Source organism: Lepidothrix coronata, unplaced genomic scaffold (genome assembly GCF_001604755.1).
Source record: "Lepidothrix coronata isolate B3197 unplaced genomic scaffold, Lepidothrix_coronata-1.0 Scaffold99, whole genome shotgun sequence".
Classification (NCBI taxonomy): Eukaryota; Metazoa; Chordata; class Aves; order Passeriformes; family Pipridae; genus Lepidothrix; species Lepidothrix coronata.
Window position 1 is genome coordinate 2,103,775 of NW_016690279.1, and position 14,874 is coordinate 2,118,648.

The 14,874-nt window shown below is 55.6% G+C and overlaps 1 protein-coding gene across 6 annotated transcripts; it reads left to right on the plus strand.

The window, feature by feature from the left end:
- The first annotated feature begins 1,272 nt into the window (after positions 1–1,272).
- Positions 1,273–13,478, plus strand: LPIN3 (lipin 3). 6 transcript variants are annotated; one of them, XM_017822580.1, is made up of 20 exons: positions 1,290–1,391; positions 4,046–4,246; positions 4,589–4,684; positions 5,446–5,681; positions 5,887–5,994; positions 6,432–6,552; positions 6,696–7,107; positions 7,738–7,837; positions 7,940–8,112; positions 8,195–8,288; positions 8,504–8,573; positions 8,687–8,776; positions 9,845–9,906; positions 10,070–10,199; positions 10,424–10,572; positions 10,737–10,823; positions 11,752–11,904; positions 12,193–12,304; positions 12,395–12,498; positions 12,627–13,478. In XM_017822580.1, the coding sequence occupies exons 2-20, from the start codon at positions 4,055–4,057 to the stop codon at positions 12,769–12,771; spliced, it is 2,634 nt and encodes an 877-aa protein (XP_017678069.1). In that variant the 5' UTR covers positions 1,290–1,391; positions 4,046–4,054; the 3' UTR covers positions 12,772–13,478. The 6 variants fall into 6 exon arrangements, with proteins under 6 accessions (XP_017678071.1, XP_017678069.1, XP_017678070.1 ...); XM_017822581.1 differs by having other exon boundaries at positions 11,785–11,904; XM_017822582.1 differs by having other exon boundaries at positions 1,273–1,391; positions 12,193–12,498.
- Positions 13,479–14,874: the final 1,396 nt, after the last annotated feature.

Below are 14,874 nucleotides of genomic sequence, written 5' to 3' on the forward strand. Positions count from 1 at the left end.
TGAAATGTCCTCTGCAGCACTTTTGACTAGTTACCAGGCATCTGCAGCCGGGATCTGCCCTTGCTTTTGTGTCCCAGCCCTGGGGTTTGTGTTACAGCCCCAGGGTGTTCAGGGTGTAACCCATTGCCCTGGGTGAGACCCACTGTGGTGGTATCACCAAGCACTAGTCTAAGGACAAAGTGCCTGAGGTGTCACATCCCAAAGTGTCTTGATGGAGGTTCCAGCAGGCTCCTTCCCCACTAGGCATGAGTGCCTGGTGACCTGACTACAGGCTGCGGGGTTTGGTGGCAGTGCCAGCCCACCCTCCTCGGGGACCACAGCCGTGCCTGGCCACCCACAATAGCTGCTTTCAGTCCAATTTCACTGAGGGGCAGAGCTCTCAGAAACACTAAGCTGCTGGAAAACAGGCTTCCTTCCTCAGCTGATTTGTCACAGCCTTCAGGAAAGTTCCTGTGTTGGGTCTGGGACCTCATGTCCAGGCTGTTCTTGGCACTGGATGGGCATGGGGGGGATCTCCATTCCTCCCTCCCACTGCCATCAGCCTTACCAGTATGGCACAGCTGAGGAAACTGAGGCACAGGGAGGTAACAGAGCTTGCCTGGGAATGAACTGTGGCATTTCTGCAGATCAGCCCATCGGCTGGGACCAATGAGGGTGGTTTGGACCCTTCTTCTCAGGGACTAAAGAGGTCCTAAGCAGCCACCCTCCAGCTTTGGTGCTTCCCTGCTCTCATGGAGCAAGGTCAGCTCCACAACTGATGGGTGGGAGAGCCCTGCACACACACCAGCAAAAGGCCCTTCATCCCCAAAGTGCCACCAGGTCTTATGCAGACCAGGAGCTGCCACCACTCAATCCTCATCACTCCAAAACCCAGCAGAGAGGGTGCTGGAGAATCACCTGCACAGGGGTTTGGTGGCCACAGGGCAGAGCCCACACCAGCCACACCCCTGTCCCAGAGTCACAGTGTGGTGGGAGTCACCATACTTTTGGGGGGGCATAAAAAAACCCCACCAACCTCAGTTTCTCACTTGAGTCCACCTGGCCATTCCTGCATCACTTCCCCACTGAGATCCAGGGAGCCTCAGTTCTCTTCAAGCTGCTGCTTTCCTTTCAGCGCGCTCTCCTTTCCCACCCCACTGGAGATGACACAGGGCAGAGGAGCCCTCCCTTTATGCCCTGTTAAGATGTGGCCGTGTCCTGCGGGACGGTGGGCTGGAGCAGGAGGGTCTCCATGGGCAGCTGGAGCTGCCGGAGCACACGCGCCTGTTGGACACCCCGGTACCCGCTGCCTCCCCGATCCCGCTCCGCATTCCCAGCAGCCCTCATGGGCTCGGCGGGAGGGACGCCCTGGGGCCTGCGGTAGTTCGGGAGACGGGCCCTCCCTGGCTCAGGTGAGAGGAAGGAAGCGGCGGGGAGAGCAGGGCCGAGGGTGAGCGCTGCCGGCAGGGAGCGGCCCCCGGGGTTCGCTCTGGCCCCGGGCCGAGGGGGTGCCGAGGCTCAGCGGCTGCCCGGGTACCGGGGAAGGTCCCGGCTGGATGGACGGCAGTGTGGATGTGGGCAGGGTGGCCCAGCAGCAGAGCAGGCTGGTGTCAGCAAAATACCCGGCTTGTTTTGGGAGGCTGTTCAGCGGTGGAGGTGGAGCTGAGCGGTGTTGCCTCCACGGGGCAGGACTGACCCCTCCGCAAGGGCTGCGTGCTGGAGGGCTGCGGTCCTGCCGGTCTGGGGGCTGAGGGCTCGAGTTGCCGCGTTCCTCTAGGGGGTTATTTATTGAATGTGACTTGAAAACCCTTTCTCTTGCTCATGTCCAACTCTTAATCTCTCTCCAGAGTAAAACTTGCCTTTCACCTCCCTAACGGGCCTGCTCCATCCGTGGGGGAGCTGAGGCCTGCAGGGGAGAAGCCTCTTCTCTCCATCCCCTGCCTTCCTCCAGCCGTCCTGGGGGAGGCCCACAGGGAGTCAAGCTCGGTGAAACCTGTACCAGAGCCATACTGAGTGGTCCCCAGCAACGAGATGCCTGGGGAGGGGGCAGCTGCCCACTGAGGCCGGGGGGGACAGCAGCTCCGCACAGGGGATGTGGCTCTGGCACGTTTTGCTGCTGAGCTCTCGCACCCTGTGTTCACCATGATGGTGATGCTCAGTGTGGGGCTGTTTCTGGGGCCAATTTCCAAGCCCCCACTCCAAATCCTATGGGCCATGCAGGTTTACCTGCCCAGGATTTTCTCTGTGTACTTTTTAGGTCTGTGTCAGTGTATATCCCAGCGGGGAGGCCATCAGTGCTGCCCTGGGAGCACTGGGGTGAGCCAGATTTTCCTCCTCCAAAAATCCCCCCCATGCAGCGAAGAGCTCTCTCCTGTTTGCTGCCAGGCCCTGCAGCACAACAGGGAAGGCAGCTGGAGGGCTGCCAGCCCCGGCAGCAATGCCTGGGAAAGCTGGGCTCAGCAGGTTGGTGGTGGCCCCATGACCCTGGTCCCGCTCACAGCAGAGCTGATGGAGGCACCGAAGCTTCGGGAGCTGGCTAGCACTTCCCTGCCATCATCCCCCGGGGAGGATCTGGGCTTTGGGCATGTTCCCAGCTGTCAGGGAGAGGTGGGGGACGGAGCATGGAGCAGGAACTGCATTTGCCCACACAGACGGCCTTCCAGGAGGGATGTCTGGGAGCAGGACAGGGCTGAGCTTGCGCGAAACAGATCGGAGAGGCTGGGTACCTGCTGGGGCAGAGGGCTCATCGGGTGGCACATGCTTGTCCTCATCCCTTTGGGTAAGGAACCAACTCTCCCCAGCCGCCCTGGGTTGAGTGTGCACTGCGGGCTGTGCTGAGAGCCCCTGGGGACACCACACCATGTTGGCTGTGGTGAGAGAGCTTTCCTTTAGTTCATCCATGGTCATCCTGTGCCCTCCTGCTCTGCCTGGGACAAGGTGGGCTGCAGAGCTGGCTGCTGGGGAAGCTGGGCTCAGCCTCCATGGTTCCCAGTCCCTGGTGCGACGTGCTGACACCACAACCACTGTCCTGCTGATGCTGAGTGCTGAGCAAATGGAGCGAGGAGCTCCTCTGGCCCAAGGCCTGGGAACAAGACCCAGCACCCCAACTGCAATCCTGGGTCTTCATCGTGTTGACCAGAGGCAGCTACCAGTGGTGAAACTGTGCAGGAAGAGGCGCTGCATGAGAGCATGTGTGCCACCTTGTGTGGCTGGAGGCATGGCTGTGCTGTGAGCCCAGCATGGACCATTTGGCTCTCCAGCTTTACAGCCAGGCCTCCAGCACGGTGGAGAGGAGTTGTCTCCACTCAGGGAGCGAGCGGCTGGAGGATGTGAGTGGGCAAGGGGATGAGCAGGAAGCAGGCAAGGCTTTCCTTCCACATGTTCTTGCTAATGAAAACCAGGAGCTGTACAACCTCAGAGTGTAGCCTTGTGGCAGAGCTGTCCGGGTGTCCTCCAGGCGGCACGGCCCCTTTGCTGGGATTCCCTGGAAAGATGGGTGGTGGTAGCAGAGGCCAAGATGTGGAGACTGGGGAGTTCTGGCTTGAACAAGGGTCATGTCTGGCCAATTCCACGATGCCTTCCCTTCCGAGTGGGAAATGTTAGGTTTGGACTTTGTTCAAAGGGAGTGTGTGGTGTATGCAGCAGCTCGAACTTCCCACCTCTCTGCCTTGAGTTGTTTGGGAATTTTTAAGGACAGTGCAGAACAGGATGTCTTCTGCCAATCAAATTCTTGTTTGAGCAGGATGTCGACAGCTTGATTGCACAGTGTTGCTGTGAGGCTGTATGTGCCCTTCCAAGGGGCAGATGTGATGGTGTAAGCCAATGGCAAAGGCATCTCTTCTCCAAGCTGGATGCTCTGCTCTGGCTTCTGTCCTGTTTTCTGGTGCTCACAGAGGCCCTGGCTGAAGGTCCTGGCCCTTCAGGTGTTTGCCTTAGTTTCCCTAGAGGCTTACCTGTGCCCATGATGGAGCTGTGTTTGCAGCCATGACGTGACTCTCACTGAGTAAATGTTTACTGCTGGAGTTCTCTTCCCCTCCCTGAGTATATTCCTGTCTCTCCCTTGCAGTCTCAGACCATGAACTATATGGGGCACCTGGCTGAGTCTGTCTTTGTCACAGTGAAGGAGCTGTACCAGGACCTGAACCCTGCCACCCTGACAGGCTGCATTGATGTGGTGGTGGTGAGGCAGCCCGATAACTCCTTCAAGTGCTCCCCATTCCACGTGCGCTTCGGGAAACTGGGAGTGCTGCGCTCCAGGGAGAAGGTGGTAAGTGGTTCCTTTCCATGGGGCTGTGCTTCCTCTCTGGTGTCTCCATACCCAGTATCTTCTATAACCCTTGGGTTGTGGAAAAACTTTGTTTGAGGGGAATGGGAGCCCTACTGAGAGGAGTGCTTGCCAAGATTTGGAGGTGATGCCCCCTAATGGAACCCATCCTCTTCCAGGAATGACTATGCTTCCCAGGAAATCTGGGAGTGGTCCCTTGCCTCAAAGGCTGGGTGGCTGTCAGCCCTGCAAGCAGCTCCAACCCAGCCCCTCCCTGGGGAAGTGCCCCTGCACTCCAGTGGATGAGTGGGTTTGGATGGACAGGCTGCTTCTGCCTCTTGTTAGGTTGACATTGAAATCAACGGGGAGCCTGTGGATCTGCATATGAAGCTGGGAGACAATGGAGAGGCCTTCTTTGTCCAGGAGTCAGAGGAGAATGAGGTCGGTGATGCAGAGGTGCTGCAGGTCTGTGTTCTGCTGTGTGGAAGTACAGAGTTGAGATGGAATGACCAGGTTTGGAATGCTGCTCTTCCACAGAGTGACTCCATTGTCCCTTCTGATGTTTTCTGTGTCTGGAAAGGTTCCTATTCAAAGGACCTTTCAACCAGTGTGGAGGACCTGGGCAGTGGAGCACCCTGAGGGAGTACTAGACCACATATCTGCATCCCGGACTGATCTCCATCAACGGACATGGCTGCTGGCCAGCCAGGCAGATATCTTGGAGCTTGGCCTTTTGAGGGATCTTATAACAGGGATGAGAATGAGACAGATGCTGTGGCAGGCTGCCCACTCCACTGGGAAGTGGGATAAGACTAGTTGTGGCTTCCAGAAATCTTGGCAGCTCTTCTCCCAGCCTGACTCGTGATCACTGCTAGCTTGGGCTAGGTTTGGGAGCAGGAGAGGGCTGAGTCCCATTTGCAGCCCTTATTATTCTGGTCTCGTGGTGCCATCTCCTGCCTGTCTCTCCTTGCCCATGTTAGAGATGTCTTTAGCTTGTGGCTGGATCGGCCTTCTTTTATTTACAAGTTTTATGTACAAACCCTCTCCTTTTAGGCCAGGCCACAAAACGGCCCATGAGCTACAGGCTCAGTGGTGTTGGTTGTGCTGGTGGAGTATGTTCCATAGGCGAGAGCAAGGAGCTGCCAGGCTGGAAAGGAGCATGCTGGAGGGAGCTGATGGGCTCTTCCCCATCCCTGTTGCAGGACAGCATCCCCTTCTGCCTCTGCACGTCCCCCATCCCCATGGAGCAGAGCCTGAAGGATTCTGTCCAGCCATCTCACGGGCAGGAGGCCACCGGCGCTGAAGTGACCCAGCGCAAGAGGAGGCAACACAGGAGAAAGGCCAAGAGGAAGGAGGTGTTGGACTCAGAGTCTGAAAGCTCTGATGAGACCAAAGGCGAGATGCCTATGGAGGAGCTGTGCAAGCTGCCAGCCCCAGGGTGAGCTGCTTGGTCTGGGCAAGGTGGGTCAAACCCATGGGTTCACTTGGTGAAGCCCAGCAGTATTGGAGCAGGAGGAAAGTGTTTCCAAGGGGAGCCCAGCCTGTTCTGGAGTAGGAAGCCAGTGGGAATGGTGAAGCTGTATTGCCAGCTTTCTGGAGAGGTGCCTGAGAGTAGCACAACTGACTCTTTTCCCCCTTTGCAGTGGTGCAGGGTGTTCATCCTTCACTGGTGCCCTCGAAGAAGAAACCCTGTTGTTGCAGTCCCCAGAGATGCACCCGCACTCCGATGGGGAGCTGGCCTCCGCGGACAGGTAATGGACAGAGGCAAGGTGTTCTGCTCAGCTCTGGTGAGAGCAGGGGACAGGCCTCATGGCTAGGAAAGTAGTACAGGAAAAGGACTTGCAGGTATCAGGAGAGGAGGGTTTTCCTGGCCTGATATGGTGTGGCTGGAGGAAAGCTCAGAGGCTGTGAGGGACACTTGTGATCATGGTCACAGATGTGAGAAACCTGCATGCCCAGGGCTCTGTGCTCCTGAGCTGCTCTGGACAACTGCTGGCATAGCACTTTGCTTCCTTGGGCCTCAGCTTCCATAGGCCCTGGTCCTTTGTGAGTGACAGTCTTATGGAGCAGAAGTGACTTTATGGGAAACCAGCCTTACAGGGTTCTTGGTCCTAAATGTCCTTGTGCTGATAGGAGAGCATGGGGCTGTGGTACTGGTAAGCTCCCATATCACTTTCTCTTCTTGCAGCTTCATGCTGAGCCATCTATCTTCTCCCAGAAGTGATTCTGAACTGGAGGTCAGATCACAGGACAGTTTTGCTCTAGGGGCTGAATCCCACATCCAGTGGACCTGGGGAATGCTCCCTCAGGTGAGTCCCTGCTCTTGATCTTCTCTAGCAGCTGCAGAAAGCTGAGGAGTCTGTGGCCAGGCAGCCTTCGGGGAGTTGTCCCCCTCTGCCTAATGCTCTGGGCAACTTCCCATCCTCAAACCTGTCCTTCTGCTTTCCTTGAGGTGAATAAATTGGAACGAGTTGAACCAGCCAAGTCCTCGAAGACCATTGCTACTGCAAGAACCTCCATCTCTGCGGCACTGATCCCAGTGGATGAGGCAACCCCTCTTGCTGCCACCTCTGAAAGTCTGGAAGGGAATCCAAGTCCAGCAGAACCTCAGGACATACCCTGTTCCTCAGCTGTGTCTGTTATTGAGACAACACTTACACCCCAGGATGGGAACAGCATCCCCAGTGCTGGGGGGGCAGAAAGGTTGTTGGGGGCCTCCTCAGTCCCACAAGAGAACCAGGAGGAAGATGGGAGTGTTGTGCCAGAGGTTCAGCCGGTTGTGGAGCCCTTTGAGGGAGCCATTGCTCGAAGGCGGGCAGGCTCAGAGGGCCCTGAGCACCAGCGGGAGAGGCAGAGGAGCCAAGGTGAGAGGGTGGCTGGTGCAGCTGGAAATGGTGTTTGAGCCTGCAGGTGCCTGTCTCGGTTGAGGGCCTGGGTTATTCATTCACTATAACTCCCTCATGACTGCCCGGGCATTGCAGGTGTGCTGTTTGCTTTGCTTTGCCCTCTCTGTGTGCAACCAACTCCTTTGCTTTGAAGACTCATCCGTCAAGTTTCCAGCTTTCAGTGACCACCCAGCTCCCAGGAAGGCTTTCTTGCCTTATGTTCCCTGAAGTCCATCCTTGGGTGTCTCTGCCTGTGCTCGCTTAGAAGATTTCTCAGCAATACAGGCCATACTCTAACTTGAAGTGTCTGGCCTGACTGGCACCACCTGGCCTGACTTGTGTCTTTATCCTGAACATGCCAAGTCAAGGGGAAAATCTCAGGGAAGCATTTATATTCCTCCCCTTGACAGTATATTTAAGGATTATGCCAGTGTAGGTGTCTTGAGGTAGTTTTGTTGCTATTGATTTAAGGCAGCTTTTGCAGTAGGCTGCCCTGTTTGTATGGTACATGGATATGATGGAGGAAAACACTGTTACTCTCTCGATAGATGTTGGGATGGTTGGAAAGGTGATTCAGCTAAGCTCTCTCTCTCCTGTCTGTGCTTTGAGGATCCATCAAAAGAAGTCCTCACTTGGGTCCCAGTGACATTTACCTGGAAGACCTCTCCAACCTGGATGAGAAGCAGGTGGCTCTCTGTTTCCCCAGGAGGTATGAGTTGCCCCAGCTGGCCAAGCTCAGACCTTCTTGAGCAATTCCCTTGGCACAAAGAATGGAGGTATGTTTAAAACTGTTGTCTGATGTCACTACCAGCAAAAGAAGAAGCACAGAGCAGAGTTTGAGCCCTGTGACAGACCCCAGCAACCCTGTGTGTGTCCAACTGCCACCCAGCTTTCCTGCTGACACCCCCCCGGACTGTGACCCCGCGCCCGCGGTCGCCCTGTCGCTGTGCGGGGGCCTGAGGGGCAGCAAGCAGATCTCTCAGGGTAGGTGAGAGGGGAGGGGGAACCTGCAGCCCCAAAATCCAATATATCCACCGGTGGCATGACACAGCCTCTGTCCCACCAGAGAGGTTCCTGGAGCACATGGTTTCCTACCAGCAGTTTGTTGAGAATCCAAGGCTTGTCAATGACCCGAACCTGGTCATACTCATCAACAACAAGTGAGTGGCCTGCTCTTCCTGCTGCTTCATCCCACGATGGACAGTGTGGTCCCTTTGCCCCTACAGAAATCCTCCTGTAGCAGTGTGACTCCATCCCAGAGCGTGATTGTACTGCAGTAGTTGTGAGAGGGGAGCTGGCTGTGGTGCAGGTTGGTGATCTGTAAAGAGCTCTCGCTCCAGGAGTGATGATGTGCCCACCCCTCTTGGTTTTCCAGGTATTACAACTGGGCAGTGGCTGGTCCCATGATCCTTTCCATGCAGGCTTTCCACAGGAGCATTCCTGAGGTCAGTGGAATGACACATTTTCTAGCCATGATTCTCAGCAGGGCCTGAGAATCCTGGGCTGAGCCTCCCTGGGATGAGAACTGACTTTATCCCATGTTCTGCCATGTTCACAGAGCATCATTGACGACTTGGTGAAGGAGAAGATGCCCAAGAAAGGCAGAAGGTGGTGGTTCTGGAGGAGGAAAGAATTCCCAGCAGAGGAGGTGTGTTTGTGGCAGTGGATGTGACAACCACGTCTGTCGCTGGGTATCTGTCGAAGGGGTCCCGGTCCAAGGGGGGAAGAAGACACACAACACACACGAGGATGGTGAGACAAAGGGATGTCTGCCTGCTCAGAGCAGCAGGCAGCCTTTTATTAGGTTTTCCTACCTCTACTTTCTCACACACATAACACAAACATCTTTCTACAAAAATACTAAGGAATGTGCACCTGCACACAGCTCAAGGCTGTGTCCATGGGGATTATCTGGTTGGCTTCACTGCTCCCATGAAAAACGGCCTAACACTCCACAATACTCCAAAGTCTTCAGACTTCAGCTGTGGGGCTGTGACTTCCCCCCACATCGTGCCGTCCAGCTCTCAGGGCCGCTTCCATGGGAATGTGCAGCCACCTCCACCTTTCTCAGGGGAACGGTCTTACCCCCCTCAATGCCTCCAGCTCTTCCGCTTCCAGGGGGCCCAGGGGTTCCATGGGCCTGCCATCTCCCCCCACACATGTCCCCAGGGGACAGGCATCATTCTGCTGACTGGAAGAGGTGGGGGTGGGGGAACAACAGGGTCCTTGGGATGGCCTGGGGCTGAATATGAGGACACCCAGGACCTGACAAGGTGACTTCTGAAGGTTGCTCCTGTCCCCTTGGGTCTGTTAATACCTGAGCAGCAGAACAAGGCCCGGTGATGCGGTAACACAGACCTTGTAATCCATCCTGCCACGTGCCCCTCATGCCAGGTCCCCAGGTACCACATGTGCTTGCTGGTCTCCCTGCCCCACCAAAGCACCAGGCTGTGCTTCCTCTGCCATGGGCAGTGTCCTCGTGGAGGCAGGGGGAGCATTGCTGCCTCTCTTCTGGCATCACTGCTCCAAGTGGAAGAAAAGCAAAGCAGCCCCTGTTCCTGCCCTTGGCTCTGTGTAAGCACTGCTCAGCAATAACAGAAACATCTCTGTTATCAACACTGTTCAGCACAAATCCAGAACACAGCCCCAAACCAGCCACTGTTAAGAAAATTAACTCTACCCCAGCCAAAACCAGCACACCCTTCTCTGCCTGCAGAAGCAGCCAAAGCCAGGGAAAGCCAACGAGGGGATGCTACAGACTGACTCTGCTCAGCAGAGGTGAGTTTCTCCCTCCCAGGTCACCTTCACAAGTCTGCATGCTCCTTATCTCTTCTCCTAAGTGACCAGTTATTCCCAAATTTATCTAATGTAAGGGGGCAAAAAACTCTGTTAAGACTCCGTCTGATCCCAGTCCAGCCAAACTCTTCCCTTCTTTGTGTAGGCAGGAGGAAGAAGGCTCATCCAGTGATTATGAGACCCTGCACTCTGGGCACATGTTGGCAATAGAGGCCCCTGCTCAGAAACCTCTGCCAACCTACAAGAAATCCCTGCGGCTCTCCTCTGAACAGATCGTATGTATTTACTCCTCTGCCGTCACTGCCTGTGTGTGTGTAGGGGTGAGACAACCTTAAACAGGGATTTCTCTACTCCTGACCTCCAAGTATCTTGCCCTAGTTGGCCACCCTGTAGAGGCTTGGGGTCTCTGGCCTGGCTGGGTGGCAGTCTGGCCTCTGGCAAGTCTTGGTCTGGTGTGAATTGGTGCTGCTGTAACACTTTTGCTGCCCCTCTGCCACAGGAAAGGTTGAATCTGCAGGATGGCCCCAACGAGGTGGCATTCAGTGTGACAACTCAGTACCAGGGCACGTGTCGCTGCGAGGCCACCATCTACCTGTGGAACTGGGATGACAAGGTGGTGATCTCGGACATCGACGGCACCATCACCAAGTAAAAGGCCTTTATGCCACCCCAAAATCCATGTTTTCCCCTGTTAGGGGAAAGTGTCCTTTAAAGGCTTGCATAGGCAGGCAGGAGAGACCACAAACCCCACGGTGCTGGGGATGGATACCCACCAGGTTGGATCACACTAACCCGGTATCCTTTCCTTCTAGGTCGGATGCTCTGGGGCACATCTTGCCTCAGCTGGGTAAAGACTGGACTCATCATGGGATTGTTAAACTATTCCACAAAATCCACCTGTAGGTATTGGATCAACTGAGGCCAAGGGGAAGTGGGAAACTGATGGAGTGAGAGCCAGGGCTCACTGATGCTGGCCAGAATGGCCTCGTTACCTGCTGTCAGTGATGGCTGCTGTGCTGCCTACATGGTGCTGGGGGGTGAAAGCAGGGGGCCCCCTGGGAGCAGATGCTGGCATTGCCTTCCCTGGCAGGAGTGTGTCGGTGGAAGCTTTGCTGGGGAGGTGTAGCTGAGCAGTGGTGGTGAGACCACCCGGGGTGACACCTGAGAGTGGTGGCAGGGGAGTCCCCAGCACTGCCAGCCCTGGGTCGGTGCTGGTGTTTCTCTGGGTGCCCAGCGATTGCTTCCCAGAGCCCAGGGGATGAGACTCCCGAAGGGTGACACTAGCAGTGGGTCCCTGCAGAGCCTCCAGCTCAGTCCCTGGCCCCTGTGGCCACTGAGAGGCACTGTGGGCCCGTGGATGGCTCATCCCGGCCCTGGGAGGGACACGCTCCCGGGGCTGCAGGGACACGACTGGCATTTCGGCTGCCTCTGGCCACCCTGGTACCCTCTTGGCTGAGCTGCCCTGCCCTGGAGGCCTGTGAAGGCTGGGTACAGCACCCCTAATGCCCAGGCAGCCCCGTTGGATGGAGGTGCTGCCTGGGGGTCTTGTCTGGGTGCGTGGGTGCTGAGCAGCAGTGGGTGCTGTGCAGCTGGGTGGCTGTGGCTGCTGGGGAGAGCCTGGAGGGTAGTGCAGGGACCCCCAGTGTGAGGCAGGTGGGGACTGGGCTTAGCCCAGGTCTCTGGGTAAGGCATTTGCATTGTTTGTGGAACCACCTTGGTTGCTGAAGGGGTGAACAGCTTTGGGCTTAGGCCAGGTACTGTCCCCCTTGAAGCAGGAGAATGCCCTGCCCTGGACACGGCTCAGAGGGGCTCCCTGTGCTCTCTTAGGAATGGCTACAAGTTTCTCTACTGCTCGGCCAGGGCGATAGGCATGGCCCACGTCACCAAAGGCTACCTCGAATGGGTCAATGACCAAGGCTGTGCCCTCCCCAGGGGCCCCATCCTGCTCGCCCCCAGCAGCCTCTTCTCTGCCTTCCACAGGTACTGTGTCCTCTCCTGCACCCCCCACGTCCCTGGGAGCAGCACCCCTTTCCCCAGCTCAGTGCTGAGGGATGTCCCAGCCTCAGACTGCTCTGTCCTCCTTGGCACATGATACCTTTTGTGTGAGGCAGCAGGAGAGCTGCTTCCTCTCCCTGGAGCTTTGTGGTGCAACTCCTGATGCACAAAACCTCTCTTGCCTTCCAAATCACTTCCCTGAGCCCCGGACAGCCTCGCTGCCCTCACTCCTGGCCAGCTGATGCCACTCTGATCATGGGTCTTGTGCTGCAGGGAAGTGATTGAGAAGAAGCCAGAGGTGTTCAAGATCACCTGCCTGAGGGACATCCAAAACCTGTTTGCCCCGAGGTGTCCCTTCCACGCGGCCTTTGGGAACAGGCCCAATGTGAGCAGCTCTCCTGGGGCAGAGGGAGGGCTCGGGGGGGTGGTGGTGCCTTCCTGCAGCTCTCATGCCATGCTGGCCTTCCTTGGGCAGGATGTCTACGCGTACAAGCAAGTGGGGCTGCCAGAGAGCCGCATATTCACGGTCAACCCCAGGGGAGAGCTGATGCAGGAGCTCACCAAGAACCACAAGTCAACGTAAGCAATGTGCTTATTCCTCAGCATCCTTGGGATAACTTCGCTGTAACCCAGAGGAGCATCTTGGGGTGTAGAAAAGCAAACAAATGCCCAATGGCCCCAGTGCAACCTCTTTCTTACCCCCACAGGTACGAGCGGCTGTCGGAGCTGGTGGAGCTCATCTTCCCTCCCCTGGAACAGAGGGGGAGAGCTGGTCTGGCGTGCCCAGAGTACAGCCACTTTTCCTACTGGAGACCTGTGCTGCCTGATGTTGACTTGGATGCCTTCTTCTAACCCCATTCCCTGTGGAGGCCTGACCCAGGGCTCTCCTCTGTGTCCTTTGCCAGGACTGAATGCTCCAGCTGCACCTCTTCCCCCGTTTGCTGCTCAGGCATTTTGCACTTGTAATAGAGGTCATGACACCCCTTTTCAGGTGGCTAAAGGGAGTAAAAGGGAACTCTGACTCTACAAAACCTCCAGTTGCTAAACTAAAACTGTTGTAAGCTGGGTCTCTTCTAATGTTTGTAACCCCTCTAAAGCCTGGCTCTTTTTCAGAGGTGGTGGTTGATCACTGTTTTATTTATTGATGAGCCTCTGGCATAGCTATTGCTACCTCCAGTATGACCACAGTTCATACTGGTAGCTGGTGGAGTGAAACTGCCCACCAAATCATTAAGGTGGATGGAAGATGTTGGGTATTTGAGTGTTTTTGACTAATAGCAATAATAAATAATGCCTCCAGTCTGGCATCTGCCTTGTCCTTCCCTGACTGCCGTGTGTGAGTGTAAATAATCTCCGAGTTTGCCATTTCTGGAAGCCACACAAGTCATTTGGATTCTGGAAACCTCAGTGAGAAATACTTTATTTTTTTTCCTTTCCAGTACAAACGCTTTTTCAGCTTTTAAAATCTGAACAAATGTAAAATGTTTTAAAAACAACAGAACACAGCCTTTTGACCATATCAGTTATCAACTGCCTTGGAAAGCTGCCCATGCAAGGACAGCCCCATGGGCACCATTTCCTCCTTCTGCAAGCAATAAAAAAAAAAAATGCCCAGTTTTGTACAAAGTTCCTTTCACTTTTTAAACATGAATAGTTGAGAACTGAAATATAAACTGTCCATAGCTTCAAGTGACTAGTCAGGAATAGTCCAAACATAGCACCATTTTCTGGAAGGTCAGACTTCTTCCTTGTCCTAGTTTTATTAAGGCCAATCCTGGCTCCCTCTGTGCTTGGGAAGCTGTTCCTGCTCAGCCACTCTAACCCAGCCCTGGCTGGGGAAGGGGGAGCCTGGCCCTTGGCTTTTTTTCTCTTTGGTTGCTGCAGCCCTTTTTTTCCCTGGTGTGAGGGTATGGGAAGGGAGCTCTGGCAGGATGCTTGTGTGGGGTGAGGGCTCCCCTGAGTACTGAGGATTGACTTAAGACTCCTTCTTTGGGCTGAGGAAGAACATAGGTTTTGTTGTGTAAGAGCAGGTTTTGCAGGATGCTGATCAGCAGCCGGGGGTTGTTCTTCAGCCATAGAAGTGTCTCAGCAGCTGCAGCATAGCTCCAACTGAGCAAAGCCCAGAGCAGGAAGAGTGGATTCTGGTGCTGTGAGCACCTGGTGGGACTGGGTGAGTGGTGGGGGGCCAGGTCCCCTCTCCACAGCTGATGGCCCATGCTCCTCTGGCAGGGGAACGAGTTTATTACTGCATCAGGGGAACACGATGTGGCCAACTGGACTCAGGGATCCCTGTGGTCCTCCCCAGCCTGGAATGATGCTTCAGGGAGCTCACACAGTTTTTCTGGAGGAGAAAAGGTGCCCTGATGCATCTGTACTGGGAGCTGCTGCTGCTCTGTGCTGGTCAGGGAGGATCAGGGAGGGAATTTTGGTGGAAAAGAACAGGAGCAGTCTGGTGAGGGTGATGGGCACTGGGTGGGAGCTGAAGGCTGGATGGTCTGGAAGAGTCCATGAGCTGAAACACTGAGCTGATAGAAAAATATGTTCCTCTGCTATAAAGTGCCAGACCTGCTTGGATGGAGGCTCTTTAATTTCCTCCTCATCCTAGTCATGAAGACCCTGTTGCTGGTTAGTGGAGGGTGCCCGTGGGGGGCTCCCAGGGAGAGGCAGGTTCTGTGTGCAACAGGTCCATAAGGCAAGGCTGGGGCTGCTCAGGAACATGGACAACCTTTTCCAGCCTGCCTGCTTGTGGGAAACCAGAGTCAAGCTGGGTAAGTCACTTGGGATTTTGATTCCCAGGCTGAGCTGAGGAGAGGTCTCCAGAGGTCTTCTCACAGGTGCAGGTCCCAGGGCTAGTGGGCTAGAGGAATGTGAGGGGGAGGCTCCTGTTCCCACACTGCTGCACTCACACCCTGGAGCAGCTGGAATTCTCCTGCCCCTGGACGAGATGAGGGAAAC